A 26911-nucleotide genomic window follows, 5' to 3' on the forward strand; every position below is an offset into this window, starting at 1 on the left:
GGAACACTTGGACAATTATACATGTTCACTGCATAAATACCTAAGATACAAAATGGCATGGTTTCCTAACCCCTTTGTTTCTATTTTTCAGATACTATTCAGGCACATTTTGATATAGTAATTATTTATTTGATGATAGATTGCCCCAGATCTGTAATTCACTCATGGGGCTTAGGTCATTTCATGCAAGGCAAAAGTATAGTGCATTTCTCTGTATGCATAATGTGGAGCATATTTATATTTAATGCTACCATCATTTTTCTATGAGGAGACTATTTCTATGAAGTGCACTTCCAGTTCAGAATATTTGTTTATGTTGTACAGATTCTCATTTTGAGATGAAAGAATGCTCGTTCCCCAAGGAAATATTGGCCACTTTTGAGGTTCCTTCTTTATTTCCTTTCTTTCCATCTCCTCCTTACTCTCCTTCTTTTCCTTTCTAACAAATTGATTTTTCAGTGGTAATATAATAGGAATGTTGTAATGTACAAGTATGTTTATGGACAGACTTTTCTAGTGATACTTATCAATCTAATCTGGCTTTGATGTCAGTGTTAGAAGATTATGGCAGAAACATAATACTTCCTTTGCTTTCCAGTGAATACATAAATTAACTTGGAAGTTAAAAGTTTCAACCTATAGCAGCACTAGAGCCTCATCAATCTGCACTGATAGGTGGGAACCTTACATTTATGCTGGCTTTAGGTCATTTCATGTAGTCACATCAGGTATGTCAGAGGAGGAGTACCTATATATAGGAAATCACCTGAGGATGAAAGCATAGAGGCATAGTCATCTCAGTGTATTGTGAGGATTTTTATCTATACTGTTTATTAAAGCTCACCGAGGATATAGGTTGTAAACCTGGGTGTTGAGCTAAGGCTGTACACTGCAATCAGCTTTTCAAAAAACATCTCTAGATAAAGTGTTGTGCTAACCCTTCTATGGATTGTACATCAGGAAGTATATTATCCCTTTAAATATCTCCTTTCATTCTTTAATTTTACTGCTAGTATACTATCAAAAGTTAGCTTTTAGTGGGAAAACATGTTCATGCTGCTCCTGGCCCAGTGTTGGGAAAGAGCATCTCCTGCAGGTCATATGCAGCACCTGGTGACATGGATGTTCCTCAGTGCCCAAATGGGTGCTACCTTTTGCTGCAGGGGAGTAGGAGGTTTACAGCAACATCGCTGCACAGGCGCCACAAAAGGAGGAATTTGCTATACAGTTCATGCAGGCTGACAATCCTGCAGCAAGCTGTCACCTTCCGTTTTCTCAAGCAAGCAATCACCTCCTCCTTACTCCTTTCAGAAAGCAGAGCTTCTGAAAGGCTCTTGCTTTGGGGAGGCAAGACTTCAACTGTCTTACTTTTCTCAGTGAGGCTGCTGGTACACAGAACTTGGGGTCATTTTTGATAACCAAAATAGAGCTGATGTCCCCTTGGACTGATTCTGTGTAGTCAGGGTAGTACCATCAACAGTAGCACTATAGCAGGAGGTTCACGGAGGCAGAGGAGAGTGCGCACACAGCTGCTTTTGTAAGACTTTACAAGGCATTTCTAGCTTTTTTGAGGCCGATAGCTACTGTTTGCCATCATGTCCACAGAAGTGTTGTGGCAGCTTCCCCAAAGTCCTCTTAGCAGCCATATGAGAAAGATTTGGGGGCTCAGGAAGCCAGCAATAAGTGACAAAGCCATGCCTGATGGATTCACTGGCTGTTAAGAGCAGAACTGTAAGAGTGGCCATGCCATTTGTGCTCCAACAAACCTGAAAGTGTCATTTCAGCGTGAATATGATTCTTTTATTTCATCTATGTAACATTATATTTATGTACATTTTATGTGCATGTAGATACATCTATACATCTTACTGTTATAGAATAATGCTGCTCAGCAGAATGCAATTATGGTATCATGGGATCACACCTCCTTGGCATTAACAGAGACCCTTCTATGGTCTTTACAGACTTGCCCTCTTTTCTGTGTAAATGTTTTTCCTGCCTTTCCCTTTTGCAAAGCAAAGAAGTTGTTTGCAACCTATTTGTAGACTATAAACAGCTCCTGCAAGGGAAATGCCCTTGAAGCAGAGAGACTGATTGCAACATACAGTACCTGCTAATAACGTCTTCAGAGAATTACTATTACTTTGTAGCAGAGGCATTTTCATTAAAACAGAAATCTTGGCATAATCCTTAGATTGAATTTTTACCTTGTTTTGCGTATTGCAGGTGAGTCAACAGTCACAGGTTGATGGGTCATTGTTCAGAAGCTCTAAAGAATTGCCCACTAAGTAATGCCATTTCCCATGATTGTCTCTGCAACTTTTGTGAAGCACCAGGCAACAGAACAGGCAAATGACCAGCACAGGATCTGGCTGTATTCCTTACACTTTGCCTAGAGCTAGTACAATGAGCCTGCTAATACACTGTTATATCTACTACAGTTTGCTCACGTTGCTGTTAATCGAGTATTCTTAGTAAATTCAGAAACTGACGCTTGAGACTGGATGATGATCTTTAGGTTGCCTGATACCTTTATCTGACCAAATTCATGCAGACTTAGCCATGTGCCGAGGAACTTGGCACGGCTACACTTTATCTGCTTTTTCATTTCTGGTGCAATAGGATAGGAATGAGAGGAAGAGAATATATAAGGGTTCCCCACTGAGAATCAATCCTATAAATTATGTATTATGCAGACACTATTCTGCTGATGCTGTCTGATCCCCAATTCTCAGTTCCTTGTTTTTCCTTCTATAAATAGCTGTGGCCAGGTTTTCAGTTGTAAAATGATGAGGACAAAACCAGAAACCTTTCCCATTTAATAACCTCTGCCAAAGAAGAATAAGGTAATATTTTTCATAACCGTGTTGTCCTCAGGGCTTTAAAAATCTGGGAATACAAGCAGCACTATGTTGTTGATAAGATACTGGTAGTAAAAGTGGGAATAACCTTGCGGAATATTAAAGAGGGAAATGCCCTATTTTCAGGATGATCAGTATAAAAGTTGCTATTGTGAATTTTCCTGACAATTTTTGACTGTGTAGGACAACTTTTGCTTTTTGTTTCTCCTTCTAGATCCAAATGCTTTGGCTGGACAGACCGGACCTGACCATGCTCTTATAGGAGGAATAGTGGCTGTAGTTGTCTTTGTAACACTATGTTCTATAATTCTCCTTGGTCGATACCTGGCAAGACATAAAGGTAGGACAGATTTAGTGGAAGTTCGGTCACTTTTTGAAGCAAGGCATGATTTCACCTGGGAATGCTGTTTGGTTTCTCCTTCCCCCATCTACTGAATGATTTAGGTGAGAAAGTTCAGTTCACAGTCTACTCACAAGTGAAGTCCTTGTGAATTCTACCCAGTTTTTCTGTGGGCTGGTTAAGGCGAAGGACATCTAGTTATATACCCAAGGTCATCTCATATATCAGTGATTTAGAGAGACTAGAAGGTCAGATTGCCCCTTGGCTTTGGCCCTTAGCTCTAGACACGTAGTTATATGATCTCATAGTTTTAAGTAGTATGTTGATTCAGCAGAGTATATATATTGAATGAATAAGATTTTTCATTTTAATAAATTGTGCTAATACTTTAAGTATGTATTTAAAAGATAACATCAGAAGCTGGTGGTGAGATTTCAGATCAGTGACTCTTTTACCAGTGATCCCACAGGAATAAGGGGTTCTTTCCTGGGCTAAGTTTTGCTGTATTCAGAGATTTCACCTTAAGAATTCTATTCCCTTAATTTTCAATCCCTCCCACCATTAGCCCATGACACCAAGCTGTGTGGTTCAGTTGATACGCTGGAGGGAAGGGATGCCATCCAGAGGGACCTTGACACGCTTGTGAGGTGGGCTAATGCCAACCTTATGAAGTTTAACCATGCCAAGTGCAAGGTCCTACACCTGGGTTGACGCAATCCCAGGCACAGCTACAGGTTGGGCAGAAAAGAGATTCAGAGCAGCCCTGTGGAGAAGGACTTGGGGGTGTTCGTTGATGAGAAATTCAACATGAGCCAGCTTCAGTGTGCTCTCACAGCCCAGAAAGCCAACCATGTCCTGGGCTGCATCAAAAGGAGCGTGACCAGCAGGTTGAAGAAGGGGATCCTGCCCCTCTACTCTGCTCTTGTGAGACCTCACCTAGAGTATTGTGTGCAGTTCTGGTGTCCTCAGCGTAAAAAGGACATGGAACTGTTAGAACAAGTCCAGAGGAGGGCTACGAGGATGATCAGGGGACTGGAGCACCTCCCATATGAAGACAGGCTGAGAGAGTTGGGGCTGTTCAGCCTGGAGAAGAAAAGGCTGTGTGAAGACCTCATAGCAGCCTTCCAGTATCTTAAGGGGGTGTACAAGGGTGCTGGAGAGGGACTCTTCATCAGGGACTGTAGTGATAGGACAGGGGGTAATGGGTTAAAACTTAAACAGGGGAAGTTTAGATTGGATATAAGGAAGAAGTTCTTTACTGTAAGCGTGGTGAGGCACTGGAATGGGTTTCCCAGGGAAGCTGTGAATGCTCCATCCCTGGCAGTGTTCAAGGCCAGGTTGAATAAAGCCCTGGGTGAGATGGTTTAGTGTGAGGTGTCCCTGCCCATGGCAGCGGGGTTGGAACTAGATGATCTTGAGGTCTTTTCCAACCCTAACTATTCTATGATTCTATGATTAGAGATAACCGGGATGAAGTGACACCGACTTCTGACTAAGCTTCTCTACTTTCCTGTTTTGTTCTAGTTATAATTTATTGATATTTAACCTCCAAATGGCTTTTTAGACCTATTGTTAAAACTTGGTTAATTCCCTAAGGTGCAAACTTATGTCACCGTGAATGACAGAGAATTTTTGGCGTGCTTTTTGCTCCACAGTGTTGGGATTAACTCTTTAAATCTCATTTTAGATAGGGTAATCCTATGGATAGCTGATATAAGCATGTTTTTAATTTATTGGACTGTGTGAGGAAAACATGAGATTTTTTTAATGAGCCAGTAGAAGTGTGTCTTTTTTGTTTTACTTTCCTGAATGAAGTTATACATCTTATGCCAACTTAAGTAATGCTTTCCACAAAGGGAAAGTTGACTATTGTACACAATTCTTTTTGTTCACTTATCTTTTTGTTCATATCCTAAGCATAAAAAATATCTGTAATAGTATGTGCGAGCGGGTTTGGTTAATAAAACTACCTGGATCTTTATTAAAAAATGACATTAATTTATTGTGGATATACTTGAATTTGTGGATATGTACTGTCAGTATCAATGCTATGAATATTTCTTGGACAAATGAGAAAGTTGAGCATACCTGTATGATATACACTAAAATCATGTAAATATATTTGCCTGATCATGAAGCAACTGGAGCATTGTTAGAAATGTACTTTCTATAATGCAGTGTAAACCTAAAAAAACCCTAATTTTTTTTCCTTTTTTTCTGTCGTACTGATTCCTATAGGAACGTATTTAACAAATGAAGCAAAAGGAGCTGAAGATGCACCTGATGCCGACACAGCCATTATCAATGCAGAAGGCAGCCAAGTCAATGCAGAGGAGAAAAAAGAGTATTTCATTTAGATGCAGAGCTAGAATCTTGAAGTTTTACTTATCAGGCTGACTGCTGGAGGAAACTGGCTATCATTTCTCAGAATTCATTTCTGCCATCTTCTGCTATCTTTATTAACTCACATACCTGCTATAAGCAGCCAGTTTATGCCAACAATCAGCTGTTGACATCATCGTTCTATAATTACAGTATCATGCGTAAAGCAGGACATTTCTTATTGCCTAGAATTCATATCCACTGCTCTCTTAACATACAGTGCTTGAATATACAGCCTTAACAATGTTAATCATCATCTTAATCCAAGTTTTCTACCTGTTTAAATGTCATGCAGCTTTCTTTTTCAGTTTTCTTTTATCATGTCCCTACTAGTGTGTCATAGAACAATACTCATAACAAATAGGTAAGGACCTAATTTACTTACATAAAATGTTAAGTGTAAGATTAGAGGTTTACAAATAATGTTTTATACATGTCTATCTGTAATTCAAAAAGCAACTTGATTTTGAAGCATATGCCCTAGGAAACACAAACTGAAATCTTTTTTGTATAGTTTCTTGTATACTTGGATTTGGTGGAAAAAAAACAGTTCACTGTTTTTTTTCTTTTTTGTTTTGCTTTGCTTTGTTTTGTTGTGTTTGAAATGGTACCTTGACAACAGTGCCGTGTTTCAGTGATAAAAACATGCTGAATAGCTATACAGATTCTGCAGAGTTAGATAATAGTGCTTAATTTGAAACAAATTTGTCCTGCCCTTTTACTGCTTTTTGGGATTGCAAAGTTTAGAGAACTTTCTGAGTAATTTCTGGTTTTATAATTTATTTGCTTCACATGAACTCACCTGCCTACTCAAATTTGAAGTGTTCATGGGGCACAAACGCAAGGCATTTTAGTATCTGTATATAGTGCATATAATAAAGTCAATTAAACATTATTTGATACATATTCAACCTTTTGGGCAGTAACTAAGTCAGTCACAAGTAAGCATTTTCTAATGTCCATTATATCCCTTTAGATATGACTCAAATCAGTATTCCGAGTAGATAACATGTATTAGTATTTTTTTGTCTGTATGTCCTAGCACTGTTCAGCAGCAAACTTTTCTAGTTCTTGTTAATTTTTTTCTTTGTTATACAATGGAAGCACAATGTTATATGGAAGGTAGTTTTAAGCTAACAACCAGTGCACAGCCTCAGGTTTTAAATTACAACCACATTTGATTACTATCCTTAAAAAAATACTATTGAGTTGCTAAAATTCTCGATTTTTAATTTGGCAGTTCCAGAGCTGCTTCTCTATGTTGGTTTGCCAAAAAAATAGAAAAAAAAAAGAAAAAAAGAAAAAAAATAGAAGTGTTAAAACAAAAGATATATGTTTTGTGTATACAGTAAATGGACTAATTCTTTATATTAAATTCCTGTCTATGCATTTTGTGAGGTACAAACTTATGTCACCGTGAATGATAGAGAATTCCTGCCATGCTTTTAGCTCCACAGTGAAAGTCTCTGTTTGGATTATTTCTGATTTTTTTTTTTTTTTTGTGTAATTGACAGATGAAAAATCACATGCTCTTAAATATGACAACAAAACACTGTAAGCCCATCGGCTTATATCCTCTTCCAATGAAACTAAAGGGTGGCCATAACAGCTCTTGGAAATGATTCTACACTGGAGTATGCAAGTTAATCTAGCAGGAGCTGGTCTTGCTCCTAAGTTTTGCACCTTTGACAAAAGAGTGTTTCTGTCTGGTTGCTGTACTTGTGAAGTCTAAAAGCATGATGGTCTGCTGTAAAGAACTTTCTCCTGGGATTTTATTTTTGTGTGGATAAGGGAGAGTTTGGAATACGACATCATGGAGTATGGTGAAACGGAAGACAAAGGTGCTGTGTCAGATTATTTATCAGAAGAGTATGAACCTTTTAAGGACAATATTAGAGTATTTTAATTGTTTTGTTGAAACATTTATCTTGTTGATTTCTAAGAAAAAAGGGTGACGTCAATCAAAGCAGCACTTTTTTCAAAATATACAGACATAAATAATATGATGTGGTTGAGTGTTAACATAATAAATCATATACAGTATGACATTTTAAAGAAATAAGTCTGCATTGATGTGGTTGCATGCTTGTTTTTACAGATCGCTCCATACCCATCTGTGGAAAAATGCAATAATATGTTAATATACTATGGTAGTTTGAGAGAACCAGGTAGGTGCTACTAGACACATTGAAAACTAGGATAGGTTTACAAGATATTCATGTCTTTCAAAACATACACATGAAAAAGGCTGGCAAAGGAGGTCATTCAGTTTAATACCAAAAATATGGGTTATTGTCACAACAGTGAGTTACATTAGCTGAGGTACAGTATCAGATACAAGAAGGTTTTATTTCAGGACCTGGGTCCCAATTCAGCTAAGCATTTCAGCACATCTTCAGCTTCAGGCATCAGAGACATTCCATTGGACTGTAAGGCACTATTCATATGCTTAAAAATAAGTGCTTCTCTGGATGAGGGCCTTATTTGCTAAAGTGGAATTCCCCACCAGTGTAGTGTTTACGCATTTTTTCATTCTTCCCAACTTCAATTTGCTTGAACAGTAGGATTGTTACTTGAACCATTACCCATGCAGGGGCAGGTATGACCTTCAAAAGCAGGATTGCCCTTGGGGTAATCATTGCAAACCATTTTCTCCAGTGGCATAGAAAGAGCATTCAAACTTTGCAGAAAAAAAAAAAAAAAAAAAAAACCACAAAACCAAACCCAAGACATACAAATTGTACTGTCAATATAGGTTATTTCATTAGTTTTCAGTTAAAACTTCTCACGTGCTCATTTTTAACACAGTTGATCTTCCATTGTCTTGCACCTGGTGATGCCCCTCGCAGCTGTACAAAGCAGGTGTGGTAAAGCCCCACACCGAGCATTCTACCTGGAGAGCACTTTGCAGGCCTGTCTGTTCTTCACAGGTTTAAATTACTACACTAGGTGTAAAGAGGCATCCCTCCTTTTTGTAAGCAAACCATGGTTGAACACTAATGGCATTCAGTAGGCTAAAAGTCTGTTCACTTTACCCAAGATCCCATTCTGAAATACCGCTTTTATTATGGTGTGAAGTATCCATAGAATGAATATGCAAAATGGAGACTCTGAAAGGGAACCACCCTCGCTAAAATGTATGTGACATCCTCTCCCCCACAAACTTGCAGACTAGCTCTGTGAAGAGCTGGTTTCTGCCAGTGTACTGTTTACAGTGTCAATTGCTGATTGTTTTTAAACTTTTTGATGTAGATTCTTGGTTTTTCTTTAATGTTTCAAGACCATTCTCATGATTTGAACAAGAAAGCGGTGCATCAGAAGACAAGGGGTGTATCATCCCACTCTTTTAGTGTCATCTGACAAACCAAGAAAAAGTTTATATAAATTGAGGCTCAGAATTTAAGTTAGAACACATTATAGTTTCCATATTACTTAAGGATGGTTTGTCTTGCACTGAGACTCCCTCTTTAAAGGAATACGTGAAGAAAAGCGACTTTTCTAAATAAGACATGAAAGTTAACATCTTGTGTGTTTTCATTACAGTATAATATATATATATGACTATTTCAATGAAAAGAAAGGACAGAATCATTTGTAATTATGTAATTCATGATTGTAACAGCACTGAAGTTACCATGTACGCACATGTACAGTAGCTATTTCAACAGTTACAGTGTAGTTACATGTAATTCCCTGTAACATAGCAGTTATAGTGTAATTTAGTGCCACTTATTGTAAAGTGTTACCAAAAGGAAAATGGATTTCTTACCTTTACAATTCCATTCAAATTAAAGGTAAGTTTTATTAAATTAGCACTGTAAATCTGATACTGCATTTCTTAATTAAGGAGGTGATTTAAAACTTCATATTCAAAATGTCACCCTACAGCTTCCCCCCCTATCTCCCACCCGCCACTTACCCAGACTCCTTCAAGTGTCCAATCTCTACACTCTTAGGAACTGGTAATCTGTGATGAACATACCAAAAATCCAGCTACTTCAACTTGAATTGAATAAGCTGTCTAATAGAGAAAAACAACCAACCACAAAAAACGAGTAATGCTTTTTATTAAGTGGCACAAAGTACACACTAAAAACTATGCAAAAATATAGGTAAATACAGTGTACTTACATGTAAGTATCTTGTACTTGCTGTGTATGGATATTGGAAAACCATGTAATTATAATATGCATTTTGATTGTTTGAAGCAGGGGGGGTGATCCCCAGCAGTCACAAGGGAAAACTGGAAGGCACATACACAAATAGTGGATATCCTGATGCAATATGTGTAATTCCTCTGCTTGCAATGATATCTAATTTATAAAAATGCTTATACCACTCCTCATTCTCACTAGCTTTGCTTTCCATTTCTTTGAGGCCCATCAAATATCACTGAAACATGTGTAGGCAAAGTAAAACACTGACTCGGCTAATGGCTTTGCTGCCAGCACTCTGTATGTCTGGCAGCACTGTTCTGTAATTTATTTCTGGCTCAACAGCACAAGTTTCCTCTTTTTTTCTCTCCTCAAGGGAGCCTAGTATGTTAAGATGCTGAAATACGCTGCCATATGCCCTGGTATTTTTAGCATGAACAACAGAGAAAGAGAGAGAGCTGCATTCTTCTGACCCCTATTTTGCTGAATCACCTCACCTGGAGTTTCTACTACTTGCTCAGTAACATGAGGTAATCTTAAATTGTAAGTACAAAATGCTTCCATCAAGGTACAGAGGATGCTTTTCATGATAAAGCTAACATTTTGTGAACCTGAAATTTTGTATTACTGATCTTCTTGCTTCTTGGCACTTTTCCATCATACCCTTCCAGAAGGAATGCACCAAAAGGCAGACAACATAGACTAGCAAAAGAAGAAAATAACATTGTAAGCCTTCTTGTGGTTGCCATTGCTATAACCCTCCTTTGTGTCCTGCGTATCAGGCAAATAGATGTATTTAGCAACAGCCATTGCCATCATTCCACACGCTGTACTATTCGTAGAATATGACATCTACCTCTTAGTCTAAATACTAGCTATGAGATATTTGTATACATTTTAAATACTACTGAATCTTCAGTGTAGTCTTGAAATGAGATCACTGTATTTTAATTTTTTTTTCTGTTAAAAATAGAAAAAATAATCTTGCCTGAGTTCATAATTCTTGCCCTGTTCTTTACTAATTTTGGGATAGTTTGAGGTTTTACAGGGCATAGGGACACAGCCTCAGCTGGTATAAATCAGCGTCACTCTGTTGCCTTAAATGTGGGCCAATTTACACTGGCTGGGGATTCATCCCAAACAGCTTAAAAATAAACTGCTAGAACACATCAGTATGTAGTCAGCACTAGATAATGATGAGCAATCCAACTGCAACACAGTTCTTTCCAGTAAGGCATGCAGGTTTAAAGAGAAACTTTTAAAAGCACATGCAAGCTTTTGAATTAAATATGCAATACCAATACTGTTGACATATTCTGACATGTCTCTTACTTATTTAAACATAATTTTGCCAGGGCATGTTTACATTGAAAACACACGATGCATGGGGGAGAGGGAAGGACTATTGCAAGCAGTAAGAGAAAAGTAAATGGATAGAGCTTCCTTTGATGTCAACAGAGCAGAGTGGAAACTCATACTGAGAGCAGGACTTCCCGTGTGTTTTTTCAGAATGGATGTAGTACCTCTAAAGCAAATAGGAGTTGTCTACTTGGTATTAACAGAAGCTAGCACAGTTTCTTTTTGCTATCGATGAACCTAACCCAGCACTCTACACTTGATTAAACTCAGGAGGAAATAAGGGTACAAGCATGGTTTAACAGCACACTTCCATGTCACTCCACATCCTCAGGATGCTCCAAGCTTTGTGCACTTCCAGCAGCCCTTAAGGGATTTCTTCCAGCATCTAGGAATCATCTTGTTGCTAAGCGATGTTCATTCTTTTGAGAAATGTTTAATGTACTCACAACCAGATGGAAGATGGTGTGGAGCCAATATGATGACTTTACTAGAGGGTACAAGGGGCTTTCAGAGCCTCTCAGGAGGTGGCAAAATGTAAAAAAAAAAAAAAAAAAACAAAAAAAAACCAACCAAACAAACAAACAAAAAAAAACAAACAAAACCAAACCCAATGCTTCCTCATGGCTTCTGTGTTTACTATAGATCTGCCCTCCACAGTCTGTGTCTTAACTCATCTGTTCTCCATTGGGCTAAAAGCAGCAGTCTAATTGGAAAGGAGGTAAGAAAGTCTGTTCTCTAAAAGGAGCACGTCTGTATTGTTATTAAAGAAAAGTTCAAGGATTTTTATTTCTTCTATTTTATTTTAAGATTCCAGGTGTAAAGCCAAACCTGTTAGGGTCAGCACTTTCGCACTTTCCCTGTGTTCAGGGTCAAGCCAGCAGGGTTTCATGTGTGAGCTCTGATCTCACATTTCAGCACAAACTACAGACAGCCTTACTCTGCCCTTATGCATAGTGTTGAAAATCATTGATGCTATTTTCTTCTGAACATACTCATTTTCTTAATCTTGATCTTCTTAAGATTAATTCTTAATCTTCTTAATTGAAGGGTTTTCATAAAGGTTCTAAAGGAGGGGTTTTAAAGTAATAACTTATAAAGAAAATAGAAATTATCACGATCAACTGTTTATGTTGATTCTGAAAAGGAGGAAAATCTTTAATTGCTGGGCCAAATTCTTCATCACTTCCTCTTCCTCTCCTTTCTATGCATATTGATTAATGTTAGTAAATGTGCAGTTCCACACATGGTCCTTTTCAGTGAAAGCAGGTTTGCTTATACCCCTATATAGCTTCCATGGAAATATGCAAATATGACCTACTGTCATCAGCTTCTGCCTAAACAGTGAGCCGAGATTGAACTCATGTATGTCCTGCTTCCATGAAAGTTGGGTACAATACATCTATTGATTTCAAAAGAGCAAGGCTCAAGTCCTTAATACACGTTGCTATTTAGCTCTTTTCCAACAGAATTGTAAAGCAGTCCTCGTGCATGCTTTACTTGTAGCCTAGATATTTTATAACTACAAAAAAAACTTCAATTCAGCTGAAGTTTCCTAGTTTCCTAGGACAAATAGTAAGGCATAATTTGTGAAAGGACTTTAACAACTTCATCTGTTCGTAGTCAGTGTAAGTGTATTCTCCTAGGAACTCCAGTGTACTCTGCTCTTACACTGCCAAATTCTGGCCTTGGGGAGGTTATATTTGAATACGACCACTAATGTGAAAACAAAATCCATGGGAATTAAACATATTGCACTGATGGTGAGACACGTTTCCTTCATTTAATTTTGTCATTAGTAACGTTAAGCAGACAAAATGCATATTGTAATGTAAGGTACATGACACTTGCATGTTGCTATGCCTATATACTTACAAAGTATTCAATGTGTACTTAGTGGCGCTTAAAAAATGTCATGTACAATTCTTCTGAACATTCTTACAGGGTTCCCATTTGCACTTCATCTTTCAGAAAAGTCTTGTCAGAAAATTGTCTGATGAATATTATTGAAAAAAAATAAAATTGCAATTTTAGTTATCTGTTGGACATTTCTGAATTGTCTATTCATTTAATGTATTTCCTGGTGCTTGCCAGTTTGGCAGCGGAGTTGATTTAGACCAATGGCTGTACACACAGACTGTTCACTGAGCATATTTTGCCGTTTCTAGTAGAACTGTTATAATCATATGCTTCTCTAAATACTAATTCTGATGTTTTAAAAAGTTATCCAAGAAAATAATCTGTGAGACACTGGCATTTTACAGATAATTACAAATTCTGTTATTTTCTTTGATATTTGTATGATATTCACTCTGTACTCTTCATAGTTTCTTCTGACAGACAAAGTTAACAACTTTTGGAGGCTGGCCTCACTGTGGGAGAAATTCATCCTTATGAAGAGGTCAAGTGCTAAAAAAACATATAAGCCTGTGGGACTTAGATGGTGGATTAGCCCCCACGAAGAAGCTTGAGAATTCATGCAAGGTTTTCTACACCACTTACAATGCTTGAGTTGATGCTACAAAAGGCAAGAAGGCCACTGGTTTCAAAGGGAGAGAGACAGATGTCACAGGGAAATTCTTAGAGAGTCTGTGTTTATGAAAAAGAATCAAGTGCCTGATACAGAGGCAGACACTAACTGAGTTTGGTACCTCCATGCAGAGGAGATCCACGCTGCTCAGGGAGGTTGCAGGGTCCGTCTCTGAAGGCATTGAAAACCCACCTGCATTCCTGTGTAACCTCCTGTAGGTGGCCCTGCCTTGGCAGGGAGGGCTGGATGAGATGATCTCCAGAGGTCTCTTCCAGCCCTAATGATTCTATGATCTTTGATGGCAGAGCTTTCCTATGGCCTAAGCTATGCATGTATTTGACAAATGTACAGCCCTGTTGGATTCAGCAGAGTTGTTCTTATCTTTATTACTTCTTTTCACTAAACCAAAATACGTCCCCTTAAGCAATTTCTAATGTGCCGTGATATTACATTTTCAATACAGTAACAGTGCAGATTTCCACATGATCCTCAAAGTAATATGCCCATGATATAAGGCAAAGCATGCTGAAAATCTGTAGTGTACCCAAGGAAAATGACACAGTCCAGCAAATGACACAATCCACCACTGGATTTTTAGTTTTCTGCATTCAAGATGTGATTCTTTTCATGCTGTCCTGTTTTCCTTCATCAGCCAAAAGCTTCCCCAAAGGTAACTGCACTTTGCTCTTTGCCTTTCCCTGGCTGAGAGTAGATTCTTACAGTGATCCTCTTACATGATCCCTTTTAAGGTCTTCTTTCATCAACAGCCAACAAAATAGCTTCCCCTTCTGCCCACCTTCTGTAGTAAAAAAAGACAAAAGTCCCTTTTTGTCTGTGTTTTGGGTCTGATATTTTGGGGTTTCTTTGGTTGGGTTTTGTGGGTTTTTTTTTGGTTTGGGGTGTTTTAGGGTTTTGGGGGGTTTGTTGGGTTTTTTTTTTTGCCATACGAGTATTGTAAGAGGAAACAAACATGATTTCTACTAAACTGTAGTGGCTGCCTGAGATTTCTTTGAATACTGAGTATAATTTCGTTGAATACAGAGTCTCTGTACCAGACTGTCACGGCATTATACACTGATGTGAAAGAGTCTACTTATCCCTTTTAATAGTCATCAGGCACCGTTATGAAGACATACACACTTTTTCAAACGTAGTGTTACAGAGCAACACTTGGCCAAGCTCTGCTGATAAGTGTAAGGTAAAGGTAAGTGCAATTAGTGAAATTCAGGGATAATCAAGTGGGGATAATGAAGATGATTCCTTGCTTGACAAAAGAGTCATAGTACATTGCCTTCTGCTTCTGCTTCAAGCACTTGGCAACATCCTGAGCCGTGGGAGGGCACTTTTGATTAGCTCTGGGCTACTTACTTGCCCTAGCTCTTGCTCCTGCTGAGTTCATAGCAATAGCTTCTCTGCTGCTCCAGGCTAAGAGGCTAGGGCCTTATTGATTCTGCAAGCTGCATGCAGGAAGAAAAGAAGACAGAGAATGTTTTTAAGCAAGCCGGAAAGATTTTTTAGAAAGAGGCCTCTTATTTATTCTGTGGCAGCTTGCAGGAAATTAGCACTAATGTCAGCTGGTAAGGATAGTAACCATTCCTACTTGGTGTATTGAGAGGGAGGACGGGGTGGGGCGGGGGGGGTACATCCTCTGGGTTGTGCCAGGTGGCTGGATGAAAGAGGGAGGGAGTGGAGCAAGGAGGCAAAGCTGTGCCCTGCCAGGAGCATAGGGAGACAGGTCTTTCCCTTTAGGTGTAGGACCAAAGGCAGGGGGCTGTTACTATTCTTCTTTTCAGTCTGTATTCACTTCTAGAGCTTCAGCTAAAAGGGGTGCAAAAAAAGATCCAACCAGCAGAATCACAGAGCTACTGAACAGGAGAAACATTCTCCAAAGCACTGATGCTGACACCTGGCAAACAGGCAGAGCTTTCCATTTCAAGGGCTTCGAGTGGATTGAATTTATAGAGAGGTGGAAATTTATAAGATAGATACAAAAAAAGGAAGAAGCAGCAAGCAAATCAGAATTTGGACCTTGGCAGATGAAGTTGGATAGAAAGTACAAGTAATTCAAATGGAAAAAAAAACCTTTTTCAAGGGCTTTTATTTCTGTATCACAGCATTAGCCAGCTCTGTCTCAGGACAAATAAAATACTTTATATAATTCTGTAATTTTTTCAGTGCATTTTCACTCTTTCTGGCCTCAGAGACAAAAGTGGATATACCACAATGTGATCCAGTTAAAGTACATCATTATATTGCAGTCACTAACATAGTAAGAGATTACCCTCCAGAACAGCAGTAAGCAACATGACTAAGAGCTGTCATATTTATTTTCCTATCCGCTCCCCATGGAGGAGTGTGTGTGCAATGAAGCATTGTGGCCTATTTATTTATTTATCTATTTTCATATTTCCCCTATGTTTATGTAAGAAGCTTAGATTAAAAAAAGCGTTTTGTACTTGAAGAAGAAACCAGTTTGTGATGGTTGCTTCTTCCTGAGAATCAGTGCCCCAGTTTTAGAATATTCTCCCTGTACAACCTTCAGCATGATAGAGGAATAAAGTTATTGATGATGGTCTACATTTGTGAGCTCTAGGGAGCCTTTCAGCTGCACACAAATCCGGCCTTTAAAATAAAGTCCAAGACCTTGGGCTAAATTCCAAAACCTGTAAGAAGCCAGTGCAGACTGCAGGGAACTGGCTGAGCTTACTTGTTACTAAGAAGATGCATCCAATTTTTGCATGCCTTTGAGGGTACGTGAGGGCATTCTTAGTGGCCAGTTATATTGCATGGCCATAGGTGACAAGAGATGAATTACTGCCACCACATTCAAATTTATTTGTTGCCTAAAGGTGATGAAAAGCAATGGACATGGCTACTGTTACAGAGAAGTGTAGCAGTACTCCTGTTGGGAGATGTGTCCGTTTGGATCCTGGGTTTGGCATTCCCCAGAGGCAGAGTGACCCCATGTGTTATTTACCTGTATAGAATTGAGATTAGTAGTGCCCTCTTCATACAGCTAGCATATGATTGCAGCTCACATGACCAACCAGCCTGCCTTCTGCAACGGGAAGCTGAAGGTGGTGTAGGATAGAATTAATCCCATGGGATTGGACAGCTGCAAGATGGAGGTATGGTTTCCTATGACTACTCCTTGGGAGCCTCATGCCAGCAAAGCTGTCAGTATCCTCCCCTTTTACAGCACCCCTTGTGCAGCACACAAACACTTTTGGAGAGCTATGTCTTTTCACAGGAAGAGGGTCACTAGGTCATTGTGGAAAGTCATTTGCACATGATAAGCTTCTTCTCTGATGGGTGGTTTAGAGACTGTAAGAAGTCTGTTCACATTTGATATCTCTGGTTGTTCAAATGTGAATCCAATGTCTTCTGGTTCTGTATGAAATCAGCAGTGGGCTATAATTTAGGGGTTTCATTTTTCAGGTTGTATGAGCTCAAACACACAAGCACAGATGCACAGAAACACACACACATAAGCACAACACGTACTTCATGTATTTTTCTATACCTCCTTCTTACCCCACTAGATATATTCTAATTGCTCAGCTACTCTAAGCTCATGATTTTATATCTACCATAGCATCTCAGGAAAAATCTTTCTCTTTTTCATGTTTGTTTTATACCTGTACAGCTGCGAGTGATGCTTTGTGTGGCATAAGTAAACTAACTCTAGGTTTACTTATTGATCAGCAACTTTGGTTGATTTTTTTTTTCACCAGGAGGCCTATTCAGGCTTTCCAAAGGAGGCTGTAATATATAAAAAGGGAGGGGGAGGATTTTCCTACTGTACTTAGTACAGCTAGGCTGTATTCACTTAAGTCTGAGAGAAATTCAACATCAGTTCCTGAAGCTGCCAATCACTGCACCCAGGATGGGAAGGAAGCTGTTGGTCGTGTTGCTGCTTTTTGGCCCTGCTGCAACTTGGCAGAAGTGTGTGTGTCAGCAGAAGCACCAGATCGGGGCATTATTTGACCACCAAATCACATACTTTTCTCTGCCAACATCATTCTTTATTTGTTTCAGAGTAGGAGGGAAATAGCATGGCTTGTTTCAACTTCCCTAGGGCCTTGAATTTATGTTTTGTTCAGGAAATGAATCATGATCATCCTGCCTTGCTGGGGCAAAACCAGCCTATCTATCTGGTATTTCCCTTTAATGCATAAAGCTAACAAATAACTGCTCATGTAAGGAGCTGCGAATAAGGGGATGAGAACTATATAAGCTTGGTGGGGTGGAGAAAAACAAGAAATACAACAGAAGTGAGGAAAAGTGTTGGCAGGAGTAAATGCTGTAATACCTTGCCCAGCACTGTGTGTCTCACCATTAGAATGTGAATGTGAGGTTCACAACTAAAGAAAGGGGATGTAGTTAAATGTCCCGGATTCAGCAGTAGCAGTCATTTTTCTCCTTCTTAGTAGCTAGTGCAGTGCTGTGTTTTGATTTTTTGGCCTGGGAACAGTGCTGATAACGCCAATGTTTTTAGTTGCTGCTCAAATGTTTGGTCTGACCAAGGACTTTCTGAGCCTCATTCTCTGCCAGGGAGGAGGGGAGGCTGGGAGGAAGCAGAGACAGGACACCTGACCCTAACCGACCAAAGAGGTATTCCATACCACAGCACATCATGCCCAGGATGGAACGGAGAGTTACCCTGGAAGGGTTGGGGGACTGCAGGGTTGGACGAGGTATCAGTCAGTGCTTGGCTGGGGGGAGTGGGGCGAGTTATTGGTCAGCTGGTGTTGAGGTGTTGTATTCTTTCCCCTTGTTATTTCCTTTATCATTACTATCATTGGTGGTAGCAGTAGTGGTTTGTGTTATACCTTAGTTACTAAACTGTTCTTATCTCAGCCCGTGGGAGTTGCATCCTTTTCGATTCTCCTCTCTGTCCCTCCGGGAGTAGGGGAAGGGCAAGAAGGGGGGGGAGTGAGAGAGTGACTGCTACACAACACTAAAGACACAACACTACAGATTCAGGTAAGACCACAAAAACTGTTAAAGGCTCAGGGAGGGAATGAAAGAAATTTCAAAGGAAAGGCAGAGAGAGGAAAGATGATGTCAGACTGACAGTGTCACTGTTGATAAGCCTGAAAGTCCCCAGAGCTGGGAGTGTGGAGGCATCACATCAGGTTCCCGACAGAAAGGACTTCCACTGTCACTCACAGATGGCCTTTGAACTGATCAAAGGGTACTGCTAAAATCACACACACTGAACTCAGGAGTCCAAGAGAAAACAGGTCACCCACAGGCAACACCTTCAGCATAAAATATGTAGTAGAAAATGAAGCAGAAGGCAATTGCTTGAGGTTCCTTGTAGCTGCAAGAGAACCCCTCCCCATAACTAATGGGAAATTATGACACTGTCTAGAGCATTCCCTATTCTTTTGAGGTAAAAGAATACCAGCAGCTTCAATTGGAACAAGCATATTTGCTATAAACATTTACATCTTCATAACTCCCCTCCCTAACTGTACTGGAAACATAAGGAACTCAGCAACAATTGCTCCGGGCCAATGCTCTGCTTCAGCTATCACAAGAAAATGGCAAGTGCAGTCAAAGCCTTTGTCACCAGCTGCCACCCACTTACTTGGGCACTTGCCAAAAAGACAGACAGACAGTTACTCTCTGACAATGGCAGAGACATTCTCACTCCTTTATAGCTAAAAGGAACTCTAAACGCCCTCTGTTAATTTCATACTGAAGGAGGGTAAACCTCGGTGCACTATTAATAAAGAGACAAAACTTGGAAATCTCTCACCTTCTTTCATACTTCAGGCAGGAATTTCCTTCCTAGAAATAATCTACTTTATAATAAAGCAATGAAATTTGTTACAATTAACCAAAATAAAGGAGTGAAGAGCATTGTCAGACTTTCATGAGCCACACAGTTCGTTGTACAAATCATGAAATCCTCTTGCAAATGCAAATTAAGTACTCGGTAGAAACTGGGATCATTATATACAAAGACAAAGGAAAGCCCTTGCTGCCCTATATCCCTAACGAAGGAGCTAATTTATGGTTTGATTTTTTTTTTAATAACCAACAATGATTTGGCAGGCACCACAGATGTATGAAAGGAGGTGAAACAGAACAACAGAAATAAGACTGAATTGTACTAACGCTAGCTCAGTTTAAAATCAGCCTAACTCTCTAGACTTCTTTGAAATAACTCCTGATTCATTTGGATGTGAGTAAGCATAGAACCCAGTTATTGCTCCTGTGAAGGGCTGGATGTAGTGTCATCCTGGGGCAAGGGATGAAGAAAGGTTTAGATTTTATTTTTCTTTTTCCTTTTCTTTTTTTCCCCCCTTGAGTGACCTCTTATAGCAAAGTTCTCCTTAGGCAGCATCAGAGATGTCCCCAAAAAATGCATGAAGTGTTACAGTGCCACTGTAATAATCTGGCCCACACCTCTTGTAGCCTTGGAAAAAATCAGTAGCTTGTAAATGCACTGACTTCTTCCAAGAAGCAGAGACAGGCATCCAGCTTGTTTCTAAGCTAATACATAGAAATTGGGAGTGGGAGGGTATTGGGAAGGATGAGTGTCTGGCACAGCCATATACTGGTAGCAAATTGTCCATGTGTCAACTTAGAAAATGTGCAATTACAGCTGGACAGGGAATAAAAATAACCCAACAACCTGAAAATAATGGAGGGACTGGGTATTTGCTTGTTTGTTTGTTTGTTTTCTCTGAAAGTGTACATATTTACTGAAAGTGATGGGAAAGCAGGCGTTTTTTCCTGATGGACTAGAGGAGGATTTGGCAAATGAGAGGAAAACCACAAGCAGATATTCATAAGAAGTTGTTATGAGAGTAAATTGTGGGCCTGCAGGGGAAGGGATGGGAATTAAGTGCCCTCATAAAATTCACTGGGCACAGCTGCTTTCAGTAGCTGTGCTAAGCTCCAAGAAATGCAAACGACTGATTTCTAAAGAATGCAGAGCCCAGTGCACTGTGACTAACCCACACCCCCTTGCTCCTTGCTGGCCAAACAGCCACTCTAATGCTCAGTGCGCTATGAAAAACTAACTCCTTTGCTGGTACAGATCTGGCACCAAGATCCAGCTGAATCTTGTACAGGGGAAACTGATCTAACAGCTTCATCTGGCTGGGAGAGGATTACAGCAGCATTTCCTTAGTGGAGGACCAGGATTTATACTGAACGCAAAAATGTCTCTGTAAAACTCCTGTGTGAAAGGTCCCTTTGCAAATCATCTCTCACCAGGATACTTTCCCTTTCCCATGACCTGATAACTATAGTAATAAAAGCATGAAAAAAATCTTGAGGTCATCCCTCAGCTTCTTGATATTCCCTGATACTCGCTGTTCTTTCCTTAATGTATTTGTACCAAGTAACACTCTTTAGGAAAGACCTGGTACTCAAAAAGCCAAGAACTGGTAAGAAAGAAGAATTTAAATGGTATGCAAACTTTTGCTTTGTTTTGTTTGTTGATTGATTTTTAAACACAAATACAATCTTGAAGTAGCTGGGTTTCTTACCGCTTCCTACTGTAATGAATTAGGAATTTTATTCACACAGACAAAATGCTTTTTGCTAAACAGCTTCTCGGATGGAGCTTAAGCTATGATGAATGAAGCCAAGGATTGTCTCACTTACTAATGTGTCTGTGCCTCTTGTTAAACAAAAGTCCCATTGCAACATGGTTAGAGAATACAGCTCTATATCTGATCTGGTCTTGAAATGTATTTGAGATATATATAGATAGATAGATAGGTATCTCTAACTATATTTATTCAAATCTGTAGGCAACTCTGAAAAAATCCTTTTGTCTGTGAATGTCTATGTGTGTAAATGCATTTTGTTGTCAACATGTTTGTGGCAGGGAGTTACTTAATGGGTGGGCTTTTTCTGCAAAGCCCTTTAACTGACAGGAGCAAAATCAGTATCAATATATCGGTTTCACTGGCTTTGGGTTTTTTTTGGGTAAGTCTGGTATCTATTCCGTGTTTTGCATTTATGAAATGGAGGTAATACTTAAGGCACTGCTCACAGTACTTTAAAGGTTGTCATGTTAAAAATTAACCTTTGCCTTTTACTAACATGTTAGTTTAACACCCATTATAAATCCCATTGGATTTGCATTTTATTAGGTGGTATCAGGAAAGCAAATGCCTGTGACAACCACTGATGTAGAAAGAAACTGAATTCAGCAGAATGTACTGAATTTGCTAATAATCACAGTTCAGATACCTGACAGAGCTGGAACTGCAATACTTGGTCAGAAATAAGCAGGCATTTCTGAATCCTGACACTGGAACAAGCATGTCCTCCCCAGGAACACTCCTGCTGTAATGTCTGCTGCATCTTCAGCAATGTAAAGCAAAACAACTTTGGAAACAGATGGGCTGTGTGACAATCAGGTGTGTCAATATCTTGACTCAAGAGAATAGGAGGTTGTAATTAAGGTTTGCTTTAGCACAGGAGTTTTAGTAGTGTAGATATTGTTCCTGGTGTTTGTTTCAAACAGGAATTGATAGCTTACAGGGAACTGACAGTAGTGGCAGATACTGAAGCGGCAAAAACTGCTGGAGACTTCAATCTAACTTTTGCTGCTTTTATAGAAGGTTTGGATAGTCTGGGTCTAGCTTAATGCAACCCTCTTTTTCCATCCAAGAAAGATAAATTAATGCAAGTTAATTGATAATAATACTATTAATGATTTTAAAACATTGCCTGATACTGAAGTACAACCTGGTTGCACACAGTATGAGTTCCTGTACAGACCAAGTTCTCTTTATTTTTTTAACCTTAGCTGTTCCTTGCTTTATTTTCAAATAGTCAAATTATCTTTTCCTACTCTGTGTCTCTGGTACGGACCAAACAATAAGTATTACTAGAAGGTACAGGAGTATAACAATATACCTTTACAGGAGCTACTGCTGAGTTAGAAACCTTGCACCAACACTTCTATCAGACTCTTAGACTTTAGTGCTTCAGCTTGTAAGGATAGTTCAAAACATTGCAAATGGAAAGTTTACAGAAGTGTATGACAATGATATATTTGCCAGTAGCAAATTAGTCCAAGTGAGTTTTAAAGCTTTAACTGACATATATAATTCTTAGCAGGTTTCAAACTGTCTCCTCCAGGCTATGATGAATTTCATTAGAAATTATTAATGCTAGGAAAAAAAGGAAGAGTAATAAGGTAGTCTGTCAATCATAAGTTCTAGAACAATAAAGAAAGTCTCGGATTAAGTAATCTTTCCATACTGTGGACTTGATTCTCATCTCACTGACATGAGAATAGTTCTGCTGCACTCATAACCCACACATTTAAGCAGATGAAGATTTAATTTTAGCACCAAGGACTGAAATTACAGTCTGATGTATTTATCTCAAAAGATCTTCCCCAAAATGGAGATTATCCAGCAATGTGTTTTAAATTTACCTGTTCCCAAATAACATGAAATACCACATAAATGGTGAAATTATGTGCCCATAGTATAATGCTACTACCTAGTTAATATGCAAAATTATGCATAGTGAGCAGTAAAGAACATTTATACCATAAGTGAAAGATTAAACCAGTAATTTACAGCTGCATTGTTATGGTCAACTTACGAAGCAAATTTATACATTCATCACAAAGACAGATCTTATGTGGCAAGGGAACTCTTAGCCTAAGTACCTAATAATGGAAAACATCATTGAGAAGGCCCCACTGGCTAATGACAATGTGTCTTTTGTTAATCCGCTATGATTAACGATTACTTTCTTTCCCCCAGTGATTCCATCACAGATTTGAATTACCAAAAGAAGCTTCACCTATTGGTAACAGTGATATTTTCTAAAGAGGGGGAATTCACAGTTTGCGCACAATTTCTCTCCTCTCATAACTCCCTTCCCTTTACACAGGCCTTGCCATCAATTGCTCCTTTGGCTGATTGGTTTCTCTGATGAGGGGACAAGGTTTTGCCTTTGCCATGGTGTTGTCTGGCGCCCAGGTATCATTACCTTCAGCTATTGCTCTTTCCACTGACTCTTTAGCATGTATGGGAGGGAAAGGGAAGATTTTTACCTCTGCCCACAGCTTGCTACAGTACAGAGTCTAACTTCTCTCATTTGTCTTTTTCTCTTCTGCATCAGTACTAGATGTTTAGGGTTGACTTGGGGTTTTGGGGGGTTTTGGGGGGGGGGTGTTTGTTGGGGTTTTTTTGTTTGTTTGGGGTTTTGGGGGGATTTTTTTGTGGGGTTTTTTGTTTGTTTTGTTTTGGTTTTTTTGGTTTTGGTTTTGCTTTTTTTTTTTCCTGTTTCTTCATACTTTTTGCTTTATTGACTAATGTGGGCTTTTGCCACACTTCCAGCTCTCCGGTAGCACATCTGAAGACAGACAATGGCAACTGAGTAGCATGATGGTATAAACAGCCTCCACTGACTGTGGTGCCCTGATTTCCAGAGATTACTGGTTTTGAGTTTCATAAGAGGCCTGTGATAAAGGGTAGGTAGGGGTGAACACAAATGGGTGACCTGGTAACTGGGTTTGAGGATTGAAGTTATGTGTTTTGACATGTAGCCTTTAGTGCTTACCTGCCAGAGAAATCCAGAGGCCTGTATTAAATCTAGATGGGTGGATCAGGGTCTGTAGGACATTTATTCTCTTAGTCCACTGAAAACAGATGCATTTAAAATTGATGTGGGGTGCTAAACAGCATGAGATGTTTACAGAAGGGAGTTGTCTGAATGTCCACCCTTCTCTGGAGCTTTGCTAAATTCTCTGAGAGTATAATAAATCAGTTATTCACTTGGGCTCAGTACTGGAACCTTTTACCTGAACCTCTTCCAGAAATCAGGTCAAACAGCAGATTTACCAGGAAGCGTAATGGGGTTGTGTGATCCCCAGTGTTGGTATGCTCAGTTCGGGCATGAGTGCTCTCCTGTGAAGTGATATGGTTGTGAGGACATCCACATTTGCTTCAGGATTTCTTTGTCAGAAGCATAACAAAACTCTTGGAAGAGTAAGATGATAACTTTTCTGGGTCAGGGAAAATAACTCTTGAGGTTAACAGCTAGGGACCTAACCCATTCTTCTGCAAAATCAAATCACCTGACAAAGGAGAGGAAAAACATACTCCTTTCCCTCCACAGCTATGGCTTAGCTATGTGGTAGCTCCACAGATGATGAAAATGTAGGCTTGTAGTGGAGCGGCCTTCTCCCAGATCTGAAACAAAATGAGATCTTCTCCGCAGCAGGTACTTCTTTACCCATTTAGACCTATCAGAGATGTGAAGGCACCATTGCTGCTCTTTTCTGTCTGATTTTTGAGGCAAAATAAGACCTGTCACTCGTTCACCACCTCAGCAAAATGTACAAAGCACAAAGCCATCCATTCTTTTGGCATCAGATGACTGTCTCAATGGTCAATAGCTGAAGGATACCAGAGTACTTCTCACTTGGGAAACACACCATCCTTCTGAGAGGAGAGTTTTTATACACCCAGCTCAGGCAGCTGCAATTTTCCACTTGGCACTGCTTGCTTAGGAGTTACCATTAGTGCCAACATCAACTTAGGGACTGCCTCAGGAAAGGGGATATAGTTTATACAAGCATTTGCAGCTCCATTTAAGCCTTTCTCATCACAGTTGATCCTTTTCAGTCATCCACGGATGTTGCCAAATTGGTGACAACACAAACTAGTACATGTAGTTATTCTTCTAATTTCTAATTATAGTGCAGTGGGAAAATAAGAGCTAATAGAAATGCCTGAGCAAGCGAAGTTGGGCTTTTTTGCCACTTTCTTGTTACAGCTCCTCTGATGCCTCTCATTTCTGCTTTGCAACAACCCCTGCTACTCCCATCATGTGAATCTAGATTGGAGTCTGTCAGTCATGATTTCAATGTGCCAGATGTGATGTTATGTTATGCCAAATGTGGCCAGAACTGAGTGCTAGCGTGACTCAAACCATTTTCTCTTGTGATCCAAACAAGATTTAATAAAAGTGCAGGGTGGGATTTTGGTCACGACTATTTTGTGTGTTGATCGGGTCTGTTGGTTTAGCTCCCTAGACATGCTAAGAAGCAGTACATTTACTAGCCTTTGTTTTTACACAAGTGAATGGTGAGTAGCCTCAGATAATATGGGTGGAAAATAGCTTGAAAAGAGGATTTTTTTGTTGTTGTTAAAGCCCATGGATTTTTGGTGTTGTCTGGAGCAATTTCACAGAAATAAGAGCAGGTTAAAGGAGGTAATGACATGTTTGTAATTTCATTCCTAAGGCTCACAGTGTCCTTGCCTCTGCCTAGTTTTCAGCCTGGAGATAAATCAAGGGCTTCAATTTCCAAATCTGTCATAGAAGCTTCACAAATAAAAATGCTGACAAAAAATATCTGCTTTTAAATGGCTACTTGCAAGCGCTGACAACTAACAGTCTATACATCTTTCACCTTACAGGGAAGAGAAGTAGTGTGTATTGCCAGGAAAAAATGAAGAGGAGAAAGGCAATGCTTCTGAAGTTAAAGTAATCTAAAAGTATGACAACAATAAACCATTTACAGCCATGTTTTGAATGCTAGATGAAAACAGATTTCAGGTGGTGTATTAACAAAGCCTCACAGCTGCTTGCTGTAGGGGAAAAAAATGGATGTGGAGTTAGAATACGAAGTAGAAAGACCATGTGGACAAGCAAAATTCCTTCCCACCACAGCTGCCCTCGCAGCTGCTGTGACTGCTCCACTGTGCCCACAGATAGAGCTTGTACGTGACTGGGGAGGAGTGGGAAACAGGCACAGTGAAATCTGGCACAGATTAGGCTGGTTAATGCTGACTAATTTGCTGTATCTGTTAGCTGCAGGATCTTAGTTTCTTGCAGGAGATGAATTCCAGTTAAAAGGCAGAGCAGGAGCAGTTGATAGTAATAGGTAAATGAGGACAGTTACTTTGCCAAAACTAGGGGTGACAGAGCTGAAATGCAAGGTGGGAGTGCTTCGTCTCGCAGCACTGCAGAGCCCCTGAACTCCTGGTTATGGCCCTATGCAGCATCCTCCCACAGGGATTGGTGTCTGATGGTCATAACTATAGTCCCCTTGGTCTGTAAGATTGAATTCTGTATGAAGATTACAGGGCTATATCATGTTCTTGAAACCCTGATATGGCCTTGCTGCCATTAGAGGCAGGATAGAGTGAGTTAGGCTCCATGCCTAGGCCCAGGTTACCTGGCTTCATGAAAGTTTGGACCTGCTTCAGCCTAAAAGCAGAGGGTAACTCAGCATGCAAACTCTGTGGGGCTCTGGCCTGACTGCAAGGTCTGAGTTAATGTG

At 39.6% G+C, this 26911-nt stretch overlaps 1 protein-coding gene across 4 annotated transcripts in view; it reads left to right on the forward strand.

The window, feature by feature from the left end:
- The window catches only part of CADM2 (cell adhesion molecule 2), a 659180-nt gene extending 635603 nt beyond the window's left edge, over nt 1-23577 (forward strand). For 3 of the 4 annotated variants that reach the window (XM_065676379.1, XM_065676381.1, XM_065676382.1), the window contains 2 exons: nt 3076-3201; nt 5440-13068. In XM_065676379.1, the coding sequence (XP_065532451.1) occupies nt 3076-3201; nt 5440-5558 (245 nt within the window). In that variant the 3' untranslated portion in view covers nt 5559-13068. Of the gene's footprint in view, nt 1-3075; nt 3202-5439; nt 13069-23511 lie in introns of those variants that run through there. The other variant, XR_010612138.1, reaches the window with a different exon arrangement.
- The last annotated feature ends 3334 nt before the right edge of the window (nt 23578-26911 follow it).

Source organism: Lathamus discolor, chromosome 4 (genome assembly GCF_037157495.1).
Source record: "Lathamus discolor isolate bLatDis1 chromosome 4, bLatDis1.hap1, whole genome shotgun sequence".
NCBI lineage: Eukaryota > Metazoa > Chordata > Aves > Psittaciformes > Psittacidae > Lathamus > Lathamus discolor.